Source organism: Trichoderma citrinoviride (genome assembly GCF_003025115.1).
Source record: "Trichoderma citrinoviride strain TUCIM 6016 unplaced genomic scaffold BBK36scaffold_7, whole genome shotgun sequence".
Lineage (NCBI taxonomy): Eukaryota > Fungi > Ascomycota > Sordariomycetes > Hypocreales > Hypocreaceae > Trichoderma > Trichoderma citrinoviride.
In genome coordinates, this window is record NW_020194715.1 from 229,978 (window position 1) to 245,743 (window position 15,766).

Sequence of the window (15,766 nt, forward strand, 5' to 3'; positions counted from 1 at the left end):
ATATCAGCGCATATTCACTGCAATTGACCGAGTATTCCGCCATCTAATACGCTGAACGCTTGAACCTCTGTCGATGCGTCCTGGAGATACTTGATATTGGGTTCATGCCTCTCACCCCCAATGCTGCGCTCTTCAGTTAATTCAGTCGTCCCGACAGTCAATTTCTCTCACTATAAGACAATTTCACATTTACAAGTCTGATGGCTTCTTTTTACCCTCTGGAATTCCGTCCACGTCTTACCGCCATGGCATATCAACAAGACAAGCTCCCTTCACAACAGGGCATGTTCACGATAGAAGATACTTCCACTTTATACTCGTCCATCCCTCTTCAATATGCTATATCTACGAATCCAGACACGGCAATCTTGACTGCGGTGAAAGACGTCACCATCACGCAAGCGCTCTCACTCCTCTCTGCGGGCATCTTCGCCCTCTATGTCAACAGAGGCTTCATCAGATCCCATCTACCGCCATGGCTGAGGCCATTCGCCAACGAAACCGCCCCCGAGGGCATCAAGCGTCGCTTCTGCTCCGTCTGGGCCATTCTCCTGCTTCTCATCAGCATCGCAGGGCTCGTCCTCTCCTTCGTCCCCGTCTTGCTGAATCCGACCCGCTACCTGTACCTCTGGGAGGCGGTTCCCTGGGCGTCGGCCCTCTTCATCACCATCTGGGATCGCCCGACCAAGACGCCAAAGCTCTTGTTGGTTCAATACACGGCTATCCTTGGCGCCAGCACCGCCATGTACGCCATCCGGTTCCTAGATCGCTCTCTCTACGGCATCGACCGCTTTCGTCTCGCCAGGATGGCCCTCTCCGGCCTGGCCATGATCCTCATTGGCATGATGCCTCTCCGGGAGCCCAGCTGGGGCAGCAGAGACATCGGCCAGTCCCACGGCAAGCCCTTGCGCACCCTACGCAGCCCCGAAGACGACCTGAGCCTCTTTCGCTTCTGGACAATGAGCTGGGTCAACCCCCTGGCCCGGCTCTGCCGCAAGCGCGAGATCACAGAGGACGACGTCTGGCAGCTGCCCTTTGAGTTCCAGCACCTGCGCCTGTACATGGCCTTCCGCGAGCTTCAGGGAAAGCTCCTCCCGTGCTTGATCCGGGCCAATGGCTTGGACTTGACGATTGCGACGCTGCTGGCCGTGTCCGAGAGGGTTGCCGAGGTGTCCAACATCCGGCTGACGAGCCAGCTGTACAATGCGCTGGATACGAGGAACCCGGATGATGCCATATTCTGGGGCTTGGTGATGCTGGTTCTGGATTGTGCTCGCCAGCTGTGCAAGACGACGTCTTCGTGGTACTCTCGCAAGGCGTACGAGCGGTCTCGCGGAGAGGCCTTCATCGCGCTCTTCGGCAAGCTTTTGACGCGCGCAGTTCCGGGCTCGGACGTGACGGAAAAGGGCCCCGACGAACCAGATGCTCCTCTAGGACGCGGGAAGCCCAGGTCATGGCTGGCCAGGATGCTATGGAGGAAACCCAGCACCCCTAGACACAGCTCCAAGGCACTTCCCGGATCAGCTTCAAACGCAAAGGTCGTCAACCTAGTGCGAGGAGATACGTACGAGATCTCGCAGCGGTTCTGGGAATTCCCCAAGCTCATCTCCCAACCCATCAAGGTTGTCGTCACCATGTACTACCTCATCGACATCATGGGCTGGCCGTCAGCCATCGGCGTCGGCCTGATGCTCATCTTCCTCTTCGTCAACTCGACGCTGGTCGGCAAGCTGATCACGCTCGAACGACAACGAACATCCATCTCCGATAAGCGCGCCCAGGCCGTCTCCCACTTTGTCGAGGCCAGCCGTCCCCTCAAGCTCAACGGCTGGACCGCCACTTGGAGCGCCAGGATCATGAAGTTTCGGGGCCTGGAAATGGCCAAGCGGCTGAGCATTGCCTACGTCTCTGCTGCCATTTCCACCGTCAGCGTCGCTGGCGGGACGACGTATCCGTTGGCCAGCATCGCCTTGTACACGCTCATTCTTCGACGAGGGCTGCCGAACGACGTGATTTGGCCGTCGCTGCAACTGTTCTCCCAGCTGGAGATGAGCGTCAAGGAGGCCTTTGATCTCATCTCGGCGTACTGGAAGGCCACGATCCCCATTGAGCGAGTCAACAAGTACATGGCCGAGCCCGACAGAGACGACATCTCCAACAACCCCCGCAGCGTCACGGACATCGAGTTCCGCAACGCCTCCTTTTCCTGGCCCTCCACCGAGAAGCGCATCCTCCAGGATCTCAACTTTAAGTTTACAAAGGGCCTCACCGTCATCCGAGGAAAAGTTGGGTCCGGAAAGTCGAGTCTTCTCCTCGCCGCCCTCAACGAGATGGAGCTTCACGAAGGCGACCTCATCAGGCCTGATGTTCCTGTAGCTTATACCCAGCAACTGCCCTGGCTGCAGAACAAGACGATTCGAGAAAATATTGTCTTTCACCAGCCGTTCGACTCGTCAAGGTACCAACAGGTCCTCCACGCCTGCGCCCTTCTACCGGACCTCGCCTCGCTTCCGGACGGCGATCAGACGAAGCTCGAAGAAGGCGGCATTGGTCTTTCCGGAGGCCAAAAGGCGCGCGTGTCTCTCGCCAGAGCCGTCTACAGCCAGTGCAGTATCATGCTCCTAGACGACCCGCTTGCTGCTCTGGACCACGACACAGCAAGTGCGATTGTTCGCCGATTTCTCCAGGGTCCCCTTGCCGAGGGCCGTACCATCGTTATGGTGACGCACCGAGATGATCTTGTTCTCCGGATCGCCGACAAGGTGATTGATCTAGACGACGGAAAGGCAACAGTGCTTTCAGAAGAACAAATCCGGCTCGAGCTCGAGCATCCATATCACGACAACGGAAAGACGACGCACGATGACTCCGAGACAGCCCACGACATCTCCTCCGAGAATATCGTCGTTCTCAAAGACGCCCCTGAGGAACCAGCAAAGACAGGAAGCGTACCACTGAGTGTCTACAAAGAATACATCCTCGCCGGCGGATGGCACCTCTGGGTTCTCCTCGGCTTTTCATACGGCGCCTCCCGGATATGCGACATATCACGCGCCCGCCTCCTAGAAGCATGGGGCTCCAACTCCGTCCAACTCGGCACGAAGAGCACACGCTGGGGCCTCCTCCCTCCGCCAGACACACACCCCCTCCCCTGGCTCCTCGTCCTCGCCGGTCTCTCAGCATGCCAAATCGCAACATACGCCGCGGCCCAGCTCCTCCTGGCGCAGATCAGCGTTCGCGCAGCGCAGGGCCTGTTCAAGGTGGCCATCGAAAAGGTCAGCAGGGCGACGTTCCGGTACCACGACACCACGCCGACGGGCCAGCTTAAGAACAGGCTCATCGCGGACATGGGCATGGTGGACGGCGGCATCGTCGCGCCCCTCGAGTCGTTCGTGTACAACCTCATCGCCCTCGTCCTGAGCCTGCTCGCCATCGCCTCCCACCAGCCCGCGCTGCTCCTCATCCTCTCCGCCGTGGCGGCCCTCTTCGTGCACTTCTTCCGCATCTACGTCCCCGTGTCGCGCTGCCTGCGCCGCATGGAAATGCGCTACCTGACGCCCATCATCGCCAACATCGGCGTCATGCAGGACGGCCTCGTCACCATCCGCGCGCTGCGCGTCGAGCAGCACTTCCAGGACCGCCACCTCGACGCCGTCGACGACTTCCAGAAGCAGGACCACTTCTTCTGGAGCATGGCTTTCTGGCTCGACTTTCGCCTCAGCCTGAGCTCTGTCATGACGCGCACTGTCTTGATCCTGTTCATGGTCTGGCGCGGCACGAGCGCCAGCGCCGTGGGTTTTGTGCTGACACAGACGACGATTGCGATGGCGGCTGTGCAGCAGCTATGCGAGCGGTTTGCGCAGCTGCAGCTCGACGCCGTGTCGTTGGAGCGCGTGAACATGCTCAAGGAGATTCCAGAGGAACCCAGTGGCGGAGAGGAGCCCCCCGAGGACTGGCCGCGACCGAGCGACGACGTCAAGTTTGAGCGTCTGTCGTTCAAATACGACGCCCACCTGCCCTGCGTGCTGGACAACGTCTCGTTCGAGATCCCCGGCGGCTCGACGTGCGCCGTCCTCGGACGCACAGGATCCGGCAAGTCGACCGTTGCCAACGCCCTCCTCATGACACAGGCCCCCCACGAAGGAACCCTCAAGATCGGCGCCGTCGACCTCTCCCGCATCAACCGCACCGCCCTCCGCAACCGCATCACCTTCATCCAGCAAGACCCCATCCTCTTCCCCGGCACCCTCCGCGACAACATCGACCCCGGCGCCTCCTTTTCCGAAAAGGCCTGCCAGGAGGCCATAGCCCGCGTCCTCGGCGGCGCCTTCTCCGTCACCACGCAGATCGACGCCGCGGGCAAGAACCTCAGCCAGGGACAGCGGCAGCTCGTGGGGATCACGCGCGCTGTGCTGAGGAGGAGCGGGTTGGTGATCCTGGACGAGGCGACGGCGTCGATTGACCGCGCGACGGCGGCGACGGTGCAGCGGATCTTGAGGGAGGAGTTGAGGGAGAGCACGGTGGTGACGATTGCGCATCGGCTGGAGGCTGTGGAGGATGCGGATTGGTGTTTGAGGTTGGAAGGGGGGAGGGTTGTTGGTTGCGGGCCTGCGAGGGGGGTGATGGATAAGGGGGGAAGTGATTGATATGGTTGATGATGAGTGTTTGGGTCGATGGGTATTTCATCAGGATGAATGGATATGTATAAAGAATGGAAATATTGGATATATCGCAACGGAAGTGGATAGAGTATAAAGCATACTTAGATACCTTACATGACTATATATATATATATATATATATATATCTACGTAGATATAGATCAGGTTATATACCGTCATTGCTATGACAGACTGCATGGACAATTATATGTAGAGTCTTGCAGCTCAACCTCAGAATGATGTGATGATACGTTGAGGCTCCTTTTACTTTGACAGCCATGTTATGTATCTGCATCGCTTCATTTGTCACGACACGGAATATATACATATAACCTTTCGCATCACGCTGGACAAGGCTAGACGGATTCAAGCACAAGCTTCGTAGATGAACATGATCGCTCAACCATCCCACGCTCCATGCCGGCAACCGTGCTATGCAAACACAAGAGTCCTCCTCCCAGCGCCACGCGGCACTCCTTCATATCTATCCGAGTCGTCGTCGTAATTCATTCGAGTGATTCATCACCCGGCATCCCAGTTTGTACTCGATCCAAGATGTAAACACACCGCTCCAACACGCATTTATAAAACCTTGGCTCCGTCGTACAACCCAGGAAGAACAGAAAAGAAGTGAACAAAAGGGGGAGAGGAGAACGAAACCAAGCCCGCCGTCCCCCGTCCCAGCCAGGGCGTCACCACCTCATATTACAATGTGTTATCAGAGTGCTTTTCTCCAACCATGAACCGGTCACACAACTCGTATTCGCTCGTTTACACTTCCTCTTCGGTTTGCACAGCCTCGTAGCCGCCTCGCCTCATTCCAGCAATGTTCATGAGAGCAGGCGTCTCATACATTGCCGTGTAGTCGACCTTATCGCCACCGAGCATCGCATATCCCGACTCGCGCTGGCTAAAGATGGGTGCGGGGTCGCACCAAAAGTCCTTGCAGTTCGTCATGCAGCCCCTGCTGTAGGGGTTCTTCTTCTTACGCTTGTTCTTCGTCGTAGCCGCGCCCCGGCCTGTAATGGTCTCGATGAAGGGATCGACTCCCAGCAGCTGGCTCCACTGCTTTAACAGACCGCCCTTGTGCTTGTGGCCGTGCGCGTGGCCGCTTGCTGGCGCAGCAGGAGCCGAAAGGGACGGGTGGTTGGGGTCGAGAGGAGCGCCTGTGGACGTAAAGGCAGTGGACAGCGAGGTGTTGGCTCGAATGCCCGTCATGTTCTCGTACGTGGTCATGGCACGCGAAACTTGGATAAACTGCGTGAATAGCAACATGGAGACCCATAGCAGCTGAAGAGATGCCCACATGGCGAGGAGGAGCGTGTAGGAGTCAGCATTGATATATCGGCAGATGTTAGGGCCGAAGAGGGTGCAAGACTCGGAGGCTGAGGGTGTAATTTGTTCATAGTCTGATGAAGTCAGCCACATTCATCGTAAAAGTCTCATGAGGAGTCATACAGTAGTATAAAAGCCAGTCATAGAGCGGAATTCCAATGGTAAGGAAGATGAGGTAGAAGAAGAACTGGCGATGGTTGTTGACGCCAACGCAGTTGTACACCCACGGACAGTGGCTGCAAGGTCAAAATTAGCACGATCGGTTCATAACGGCCGAAGATCTCGTTTCATCTTACTGGTCATGCTTGGCCACGCATCGCTGGCATCGGCGACAATGCTTGCTTCGCAATGGCGTGCGAATCATGCAGACGACGCAAAAGTTGGACTCGTCAAACTTCCACGACTTGAGCAGCTCGTCGATGACGGCCCTCTGCTCGGCAATGCCGTTCATCTTGGGCACAAAGCCCGGGTCGTATCTGATCGAGGCAATGTAGAAAAAGGTGGTCAAGCCGAAGGCTGCTGCAAAGGCAAGGTTCAGGAGGAGGTGGGACGATGAGCCTTGCCATCCTATGGTCGCCGGCAGGATGTAAAAGAGCCAATTGATGCCGACCAGGGACAGAGATCCGGCAAAGATGCCCGCCATCCAGGGCTGTTTAGACACATTAGCGACGACCCCTATACAGATTCAATGGAAGCACTTACAGTCTTGTGAAATTGGCGCATGTCCGAGGGAGCATATTCCAGCACCTGCTTGGCCACCCACAGCAGGCCATAGGCCACGCCTACTGCCAGCGGCAGGCCGATGAAGACGGGAAAGCTGGACAGAGTTACCAGCACCAGCCACACCATCAGAAAGGGCCACAGGAACAGGAAACGGGTGAGGAAGGCCTTCTTGTCTTTGAGGAAGTAACTCGCGCCGGGCCAGGGGGGCGTCGCGACATGGCCGTCCTCGTCGTAGCCGCACTCGCGCAGGGCCCGGTGCCAAGCGGCCGTGGTGTTGAGCTCCGTGGCCGTCAGCGCCGGGGTCTTGCCCGTGTCCGTCTTGGCAAAGCGGTCGGCGCCGTACTCGATCATCTTGAGGACGCAGGCGGCGTTGCCCTTGACCAGGGCCCAGTGCAGCGGCGTGAAGCCCTGCTCGTCGGTGGCGTGGACGTTGGCCCCCCAGCGCAGGAAGACGTCGACGAGCTGCGGGAAGCCCTTGTAGGCGGCCCACATGAGGGCCGTGTGGCCGTAGCTGTCGAGGACGTCGACGGGGATGCCCTGGTGCAGCAGCAGGACGATGAGCAGGACGTTGCCGTTGAAGGTGGAGATGTGCAGCGTGTTGTAGCCCTGGGAGTCGGTGATGAGGGGATCGGCGCCGCGCTGCAGCAGCAGGTTGACGGTATAGTAGTGGCATCGCTGGGCCGCCCACTGCAGAGGCGTGGCCACCGACTCGCCGCCCTTTTTGTTGAGTTCGGCGCCGTGCTCGATGAGGAACGCGCACATGGCGTACTGGTTGTTGATGGCGGCCCACTGGTTGGCAGAGTTGGAAGTGTCAGCTGTGTCTCTCCTGTGTGTTTCTGCTCAGGCGTCTGCGTCTTTGCGGCTCACATGTAACGGCGTGATGCCCTCGTCGTCGCTGTACGTGGCATCGTACTCGCCCGAGGCAAACAGCTTCTCCATGCCGGCCACGTCGCCGATGCGGGCCAGCTGCATGATGTCGTTGTCCGGCGGCGCCTCGTCCGCGGGCAGGCTGCCCATCTCCATCTCGCTGTTGAGCTTGGGCGCCGCGGCGGCTGCCTTGGACGACGGTTGCATTCGCAAGGGCGCTGCGGCCGCGCTGGTGGTGGAGGAGGCCGAGGAGTTCCTTGCGCGAGCTGGCAGGCTGTCACTACCCATGTAATGACGGCTCTTGACGGTGCTCTGTACGAGGCAGCGGATCGAGAGGTAGAGGCACAGGAGGGTCAAGCGGCGTAGAACCGGAAACGAGCGTCGTCCGCGCTCTCCGGCGTCGTCGAGTCGAGCTGGAGGGCTGAAGGGTCGAAGCCGGACCTGGATCTGACGGGCCAGTTACGCGAGACGAAGCCGTTCAGCTGCGGGAGCAGGCGAGTTTAAAAAAAAAAGGAAATAAGATAAGAATCAATGATGGGGAAAAAAGGCAGTAAAGAAGATAACAAAAAAAGAAAAAGAAATGCCAGGGGTGGTTCTCGGATTTGGCGGCTCGTTAGGCGAGGGTGACGAACCGGATCTATTAGAGATGGACGAGGGTGAGACTTGGTGGAGAGAGGACGATTATTAGAGCGGGATATCGATAACAGCCAGACGGATTACGCAGCATTAGTGAGTGAGTGAGCGAGTGAGTGAGTGGCGGAGGGACAGGATGGCGCAGCAGACGCCGAATGCTTGCGCTGACGGAGAAGAGAGAGAAAGTAAGAGTAGTAAGCAGATGGAAAAGAAGATCTGTTTGAAGTAGACGACAAGGCAGGGAACGGATCAGGGGCGTAGGATTGGGATTGTCGCGTGCGTTGCGGCTGAAGAGAGGATCGCGTTTGTCCAATTGGCAATGGCAATTGATAGCAGGAAATTAGGTGACGATGCTAGCCTGGGGGAGTCTCTAGATAGGCGCTTATACATACATAGCAGACTCCCGTCTGTCGTCGTATTTCTTTAGGTGGTTGACCGCATCATAGAGCTCGGCTGTCAATGATGGCACAGCTTATGAACATCATAGACAGCTGCAGCCAGTGCATCACTTCAAGCTAAAATCACACTGATGGCCCATTCAAAGACATGCAGCTCCGAATCGTGAAATTCCGAGCACACGGACCTCGTCAACCAACAGCTCGGCAAGCCACATCTAGCGAATCCAATCCCGGCTGTGGCGCAGGAAGCTCCACGTCCTCACTCGCCACACTTGGCAGGGTCCAAACTTGACAGAACAGCATCATCTCAGCTCGCCTCGCCTCGCCTCGCCTCGTCCGACTGCCCATCTCCATCGTTCGAGGGGATCGGGGCCGGCTTCGTCTTTTCGCATCGCATCAGGCCACGTCTTCATATTTTCCCTTTTTTTTCCTAGAAAAGGCGACCTGGACTCGACCAATTGCGTCCTCATACAAAAAGCGCCGCATCCTTCACAACAAAACTCAATACAGGACAAAGCTCCCCTCTCCAGCATCAACCCAAGGCAACACTCGCCCACCATGGTCTCCGCCGCCGAGCTCTTCGAGCTCATCATGACGCCCTCCATTCCCGTCATTCTCATTGGCATCATCATCATCCTCGGCGCACCCGTCCTCCTCCACCTCTTCCTTTCCTCCTCCTCGACCTACACCACCCCCCCGAGCGTCCTCCTCCTGGGGCCCGACAACGCCGGCAAGACGGCCCTCCTCACCCTCTTCGAGCGCGGCACCAAGCCCGCCTCCACGCACACCTCGCAGGTTGCGCACTCCATCGAGCTCAACGCCTCCACCGACTCCGTCACCAGGAGCTCGTTCCGCAACCACGACGATGCGACGGGCACGCACACCAAGTTCTTCCTCGTCGACACGCCCGGCCACGGAAAGCTGAGGAACGTCGCCATGGGCAAGCTCGCGCGCACGGAAAAGGTCAAGGCGGTCGTTTTCATGGTCGACGCCGCTGCTCTGGGCGAACAAGAGACCCTTGCGCCCACCGCCGCGTACCTCTACGACGTCCTGCTGTTTCTGCAGAAGAGGGCCACTTCCAAGGGCAAGGACAAGGCCTCTATCCCGGTCCTCATCGCAGCCAACAAGATGGATCTCTTCACCGCGCTGCCCGCCACTATGGTCAAGTCGCACCTCGAGCTGGAGCTGTCCCGGATTCGCGCCTCCCGCAGCAAGGGCCTGCTCGACTCTGGCGTCGGCATGGACGATGTCGGCTCTGAGGAGCAGGACGGCTGGCTGGGCGAGTATGGATCGGAAAAGTTCACGTTCCAGCAGATGGGCGAATTCGACATTGACGTCGAGGTGCTGGCTGGCAGCGTCCTGACGGAGGAGCCTGGTGCCGACAAGTGGTGGTGGTGGATCGCCCAGAGGATATGAAAGACTCGGAGACGGATGCAGGATACGAGTATGAGATGGGATGAGATATGCTTTGTATGAGTACCAACGCCGCACTTGGCTATAAATGTTTAATGACGAATGGGTAAAGGTGGGAAAAAAGGTCATAATGAGGATGCATAACGTTCATATACATTTATCATCTGTACAACACTACTAGGTATCGATGAATAGAGATGGGTGAAAATCATTTTGCTATTTTCTAACATGCAATTCCCGAGATGTTGAGTCTATCAGGCTCCGTGCAGCAATGTTGATCTATATCCCAGTCCCAAGCTCTCTGCCCATGACACACACGCCGCTGGTTCCCAAGCTAAACAAGATAATGACGCCAATAAGAAACAGAAAAGAGTATAGAAACATATCATGGATACTTGTCCAGAGAAAAAGGGCATTAAACAAGTGTCAGAGCTTTACAGCTTCTGGTTCACCATCCAGGTGAGCAGGTCAACCTTGGTCACGACAGCAATGGGCTTGGACAAGGACTTGGAATCGCCCTTGCCATCCGTGACGACGGCAGCGCTGTTCCACTCGAGGAACTTGCTGAGGGCGGACAGCGGCGTCTCCATGGTGATCTCGACAAACTTGCGCTTGCTGCCCGCCTTGGTACCGCTCGTCAGCTTGCGCGGGTCCGTGACGACCTCGTCCAGTCGGGCAAAGTCGAACATGACGTCCTTGACCTGGGACTGTGCCGTGGCGCGCCCGCTCGAGATGTAGCTCAGGAGGTTGCCCAGGGTGACGAGGCCGACCAGCTTGCTGGAGTCGGAAAGGACAGGCAGCTGATCGAAGCCCTTGTCGCGCATGGTCTCGATGGCCTCGGAGCAAGAAGCCGAAGCCGCAACCGACGTGACGGGCTTGAGGCGGAGAGACGCAACGGTGGCGCCGTGGTAAGGGTCAGAGGCGGTCTTGTTGCCAGTCTGGGGTGTCGAATCGCTAACTGCGGGTAGCAGTCCGTTGGCAGCCAGCCAGTCGTCGTCGGCAAACTTGGACAGGTAGCTGCGGATACTGTCGGGTAGGACAACCACCACGACGTCGCCCTTCTTGAAGCCAAAGTCTCGCACAGCCAAGAGCATCGCGGCCATGGCAGAGCCGGAGCTGCCGCCCACAAGGAGGCCCTCCTCAGCAATCAGTCTCCTGGCAAGGTAGAAAGACTGCTGGTCGTCGGTCTTGTACCACTTGTCCACAAGTTCGCGATCAAGGACCTCAGGGATGAAGTCGTAGCCGATGCCCTCCACCTTGTATCCCTCGTTCATGTGCTCCTCGTTGAGCGACTCGGGCAGGGCCAGGATACTGCCGTGGGGGTCGGCAGCAATGATCTTGATGTCCTTGTTGTGCTTCCTCAGCCCCTTGGCAATACCCGTGATGGTGCCGCCAGTTCCCGCGCCCGCGACGACAGCCGCCACCTTGCCGCCGGTCTGCTCCCAGATCTCCTCGGCGGTGCCGAACTCGTGGGCTTCCGGGTTGGCAGGGTTGCTGTACTGGTCGAGGATGTGGGCGTTGGGGATCTCCTTCTCGAGACGGCGGGCAACGCCAATGTGAGACTCGGGGCTGTCCCAGGCGGCCTGGGTGGGCGTGCGGATGATGGTGGCGCCGAGGGCTCGCAGCACCGAGACCTTTTCGGCGGACATCTTCTCCGGCATGGTGATGATGGTCTTGTAGCCCTTGATGGCGCCAACCAGGGCGAGGCCGATACCACTGCAAGACAGTAGAGTTAGCAAAACAAGCCCGTCAGCTTATGTATACATCATGGTTGGGCCGTACGTGTTTCCGCTCGTCGGCTCGATCAGCGTGTCGCCCGGCTTGATCCTGCCGCTCTTCTCGGCCTCCTCGATCATGCGCAGGGCGATCCGGTCCTTGACACTGCCGCCAGCGTTGAACAGCTCCGTCTTTGCGTAGACCTCGCACTCGATGCCCAGGCTCTGCGGCACCTTGTTGAGCCTGACGAGCGGCGTGTTGCCGATGAGATCGGCCGCCGAGAGGACGGTGGGGGCAGTGCGCCGGGTCTGCGGGATCTGGGAGTCGGCCATGGCGGAGGATGAGAAGACGCTGTTCCCGTACGGAGTGGTTTGAGAGGTTCTTCGGAGGATGAGAGACACGGTTTGCCACAGGAACAAGAGGTTGTCAAGGGGTGAAAAGACGGAGCTTGGCCTCTTAGCCTTTTATTTCAGCTGCTTTTTTTTTTCTTCTGCCGGCGATATGCGACGCCACATGATTTTTCTCGGGTCAGCCCATGTGCCTTGATGGGGCGGTGACGGCGTCTCGCAAAAACCAATTAGTCCGGGCCTGTGTAAGTGACGGGCACAAACGCTCCGTCCAGTGATTACCATACGTGCGTTTCTATGTATTCCGACGAGAACTTGCATCCGCTTGATGCTATGAACACCAATCTACCGATCTAGCTTTTGATTCTAGCGATAAATCGTTGGATCATCATGACCGTCGGTTTATCCCGGCATGTGAAGATATTGGATTGGATCACTGACGATGTCAATGGCGTGATGCACCTAGATGGCTGACATAATGAAAATCTACCAAAAAACTACATTTTTTGATACGGGTCTAGGGTAGCAATTCTGGGTGAGAGCAGCCGTGATGGATATGGTGATTCAAGCTTCAATTTCCTAACCCAGCAACTCAGTGTCCAGACGTTCAGCAGTTTTCTCCTCTATTGTTTACCGGCCATTTAAAATGTAGATGCAGGGACACAAAACCGTATCGGGGCTACTAGTAGCGGCGAATGCACCAAACTTAGAGACCGAGCAGCGGTTGGCCAATTCCACGTCTTCGGGGCACTTTTGATGCATCTTCACATCTCCTCACCCTCGCGATCCCCGACTTGATGCAGCTTGCTCGCTCCGCATGCTCCGGCTTGCGTCTCATTGGCCTCGACAGTCACAACCGCGAACAGTGACCATGCAGCGTAACCCAACTCCTCGCCTGGTCTATCAGAAGTTCTCGCAAACTCCCACCAAGCGTTCCATTGCCCAGCCGCGCCGTCCTTCTTGGAAGCTGGTTCGCCACGTCTACAGACTAATACCACCAACCTGGGATCGTGATGGCGAGTACAACTACAGCGACCATCTCGGCGGACATGCTTGCCGTCGATGCGGGCGCCAATCGGCTGGGCCAATTGTTGCGCCAACCTGCTCCGCTGAGGCGTGAGAGCCGTCAAGACCTGCCCGTTCGGCTGCCAAGGCGATAAGATATCCAGATTGCCTTTGCCAGCTTCCCATTGAGGCATCGGGCTCAACAAGCTTAACTTGGGTTTTGCCAGGGCTTTATTGCGAATAGAGTCTTGGCTAGCAGGGGGGGCAGTTATTAGCCGCCGCTCAGGACCAGGAGCAACTGCCTCCCTCGAAGCTGCTTCGAGATGGGGAGTACCTGGGTTGCTAGATAAAAGGGATGTCTGGGTCCTCGTGAACGTCTCACTTGCGTGCTTATACCGCTTCCAATACCAGGACCTACATAGTAGGGAGTGATAGGCAGTGCACGCTACTTATAGTGTTATTATTCATATACTACACTTACACGACACTGTCACCTCGACCTACCAATCCATCCCAGAGTCTCTGCATCATGAAGCTCTGGAGTCGCCTGGCCTGCGCTGGCATTCTGGTCGCGAGTGCCGTTGTCGCTGATGTACTCTCACCGGACGCGATCGAGAGAGATATTGAGGAGAAAAAGTAGCTACAGCCACGACCCATGACCACTACAATGTGTCTCAGTGCTGACTCTCGAGCATAGCCTCCAGAATGTGCTTTGGAACCTGAACCACATTGCCAGCGACAACGGCGGCAACAGAGCCTTTGGTCTCCCCGGCTACAACGCCTCTCTCGACTTCATCCTTGAGCGCGTCCAGACACGCTTTGCCAGCGAGTTTGACACGTACGTTCAAAAGTTCACGCACCTGTTCGAGACAACGAGGTCCATTCACGTCACCGGACCCGAGGGTGAAAACGTCTATGTCATTACTCTCCAGTACAACACGGCCACGCCTATCCCCGGCGGCATTACTGCCGAGCTCATCGACACGCCGGTTGACGACGAGCGGGGATCTGCCTGTTTCGAGGACCAATGGGCGGGCATCGATGCCACGGGCAAGATTGCCCTTGTGCGGCGCGGCGTGTGTGCTATTGCCGACAAGCTCAAGCTGGCCAAGGCTCACGGTGCGCTGGCCGTCATCTTGTACAACAACGTGCCGGGCGACTCCATTGGAGGGGCGACCCTGAGTGCCGAAAACATCGGACTGCTGGTCCCTGTTGGAGTTATTACCGAAGAATACGGCAAGGGCTGGAAAAATCGTTTGGGCCTGGGAGAGGTGTTGACGGTCAATCTTCTCGTGGATTCGATCAATGAGCCCAGAGACAGCTGGAACATCATCTCGGAGACCAAGGAGGGCGATCCCAACAACGTGGTTATGCTTGGTGCTCACTTGGATTCTGTCCAAGCCGGTGCCGGTACGTATATAAAGCTCCCTCTGTACTTGGCTGGAGAGGTGTTTATTCCACGCCAGTGGACTGACCAGACGTGATGCGTCCACGATATAGGTGTGAACGACGATGGCAGCGGAACAGCCGCCCTTCTTGAACTGGCCACCGCTTTTAGGAGATACACGGGCTTTACCAACAAGGTTCGATTTGCCTGGTGGGGGGCCGAAGAGTAAGTCTTGCCGTTTGTCTGTCGTGGCTTCGTCAAGGAGTCGATTGGCTGATCGAGACGCACAACAGGAGCGGCCTGATCGGCTCGTTGTACTATGGCAGCCAGCTGTCTGAAGCGGAGGCTGATCGCATTCGCTTCTACTTCAACTACGACATGATTGGCTCCAAGCAGCCCATCTACGCCGTCTATGCCGATACCGACGCCCACAAGACTGGAGGCTCTCTTCTCTTTGACTACGTCCAGTCCAAGGGCAAGCCGGTTTACTATGGGTGAGTCTTGCTCATTGCGAGCCACAAGAATGAGACGACCGGCTAACTGGTAATTGATAGCGGATTTGGGTCTTCCTCAGATTATGTTGCCTTCTTGGAGCTTGGTATCCCTTCTTCTGGCCTCTTCACCGGAGCTGGAGCTCCAGAGGATGCGTGCTACCACCTGGCCTGTGACAATCTCGACAACATCAACTGGGAGGCCCTCACTCTCAACACCAAGGCTGCTGGTCGTGCGGCGGCACAGCTCGCTTTGAGCCTGGATGGCATCCCCCCTCGAGAGAAGACGAGTCTCAACCCCAGCAGCAGACGGGCTATCCAGAGACGGCTTAACCGGGCGGCACAGCTCACCAAGGTGATTGAGAAGTCTCACAGCTGCGGAGGCGTAGGTGACCACACAGTCTGAGGCACGACATGACTGCAATGCAGTAAAATGAGGCGTCATTAAACTACCTAAGTCATTCGTCATTACTGCGTATTGCCATGACCGTGAATGAGAAATGAGTTTGTCGAGTTATCCCGTCCTGCCAGATGCTGTAAGTGTTCGGATATCATCCATTTGTGATGTTCCGAGAATATCAAGTTAAAGATCGCAAGCCAGATACTGTTGATATGGTCCGCTCATTGTTTCGTGAATGCGACAGAGGGAGAGTCGCCTTTTGCCTGCTGGCGTGAGACAAGACTACTGAGACTAGGTATGCATGTCAGAACTCACCATGACACAATGTCTCTGTCAATTCCCTCATACTAGTATATCCTTTCATTCCATGTAATATTAAACCTGACAAGT

General features: G+C 56.9%; 5 protein-coding genes across 5 annotated transcripts; 3 read left to right on the top strand and 2 right to left on the bottom strand.

Annotated features, from left to right (window-relative positions):
* Nucleotides 1-284: 284 nt before the first annotated feature.
* BBK36DRAFT_1119240 (hypothetical protein) lies at nucleotides 285-4,646 on the top strand (the record flags this gene model as incomplete). The annotated part of the gene is made up of 1 exon (XM_024890565.1): nucleotides 285-4,646. The coding sequence occupies one exon, from the start codon at nucleotides 285-287 to the stop codon at nucleotides 4,644-4,646; it is 4,362 nt and encodes a 1,453-aa protein (XP_024749470.1).
* Nucleotides 4,647-5,081: 435 nt separating this feature from the next.
* Nucleotides 5,082-8,251, bottom strand: BBK36DRAFT_1135321 (ankyrin). Its single transcript, XM_024892601.1, is given in 7 exon segments — nucleotides 5,082-6,070; nucleotides 6,120-6,232; nucleotides 6,293-6,645; nucleotides 6,699-7,508; nucleotides 7,587-7,883; nucleotides 7,959-8,148; nucleotides 8,159-8,251. 5 exon segments carry the CDS (start codon nucleotides 7,791-7,793, stop codon nucleotides 5,433-5,435), a joined length of 2,121 nt encoding a protein of 706 aa, XP_024749471.1. The 5' UTR covers nucleotides 7,794-7,883; nucleotides 7,959-8,148; nucleotides 8,159-8,251; the 3' UTR covers nucleotides 5,082-5,432.
* Nucleotides 8,252-9,001: 750 nt separating this feature from the next.
* Nucleotides 9,002-10,033, top strand: BBK36DRAFT_1135323 (P-loop containing nucleoside triphosphate hydrolase protein; the record flags this gene model as incomplete). Its single annotated transcript, XM_024892602.1, has 2 exons — nucleotides 9,002-9,027; nucleotides 9,168-10,033. The coding sequence occupies exon 2, from the start codon at nucleotides 9,176-9,178 to the stop codon at nucleotides 10,031-10,033; it is 858 nt and encodes a 285-aa protein (XP_024749472.1). The 5' UTR covers nucleotides 9,002-9,027; nucleotides 9,168-9,175.
* A 431-nt stretch (nucleotides 10,034-10,464) lies between these two features.
* BBK36DRAFT_1119176 (cystathionine beta-synthase) lies at nucleotides 10,465-12,078 on the bottom strand (the record flags this gene model as incomplete). The annotated part of the gene is made up of 2 exons (XM_024890561.1): nucleotides 10,465-11,746; nucleotides 11,813-12,078. 2 exons carry the CDS (start codon nucleotides 12,076-12,078, stop codon nucleotides 10,465-10,467), a joined length of 1,548 nt encoding a protein of 515 aa, XP_024749473.1.
* Nucleotides 12,079-13,627: 1,549 nt separating this feature from the next.
* BBK36DRAFT_53272 (Zn-dependent exopeptidase) lies at nucleotides 13,628-15,382 on the top strand (the record flags this gene model as incomplete). The annotated part of the gene is made up of 5 exons (XM_024898217.1): nucleotides 13,628-13,734; nucleotides 13,796-14,508; nucleotides 14,599-14,710; nucleotides 14,779-14,979; nucleotides 15,040-15,382. The coding sequence occupies 5 exons, from the start codon at nucleotides 13,628-13,630 to the stop codon at nucleotides 15,380-15,382; spliced, it is 1,476 nt and encodes a 491-aa protein (XP_024749474.1).
* Between the last annotated feature and the right edge of the window lie 384 nt (nucleotides 15,383-15,766).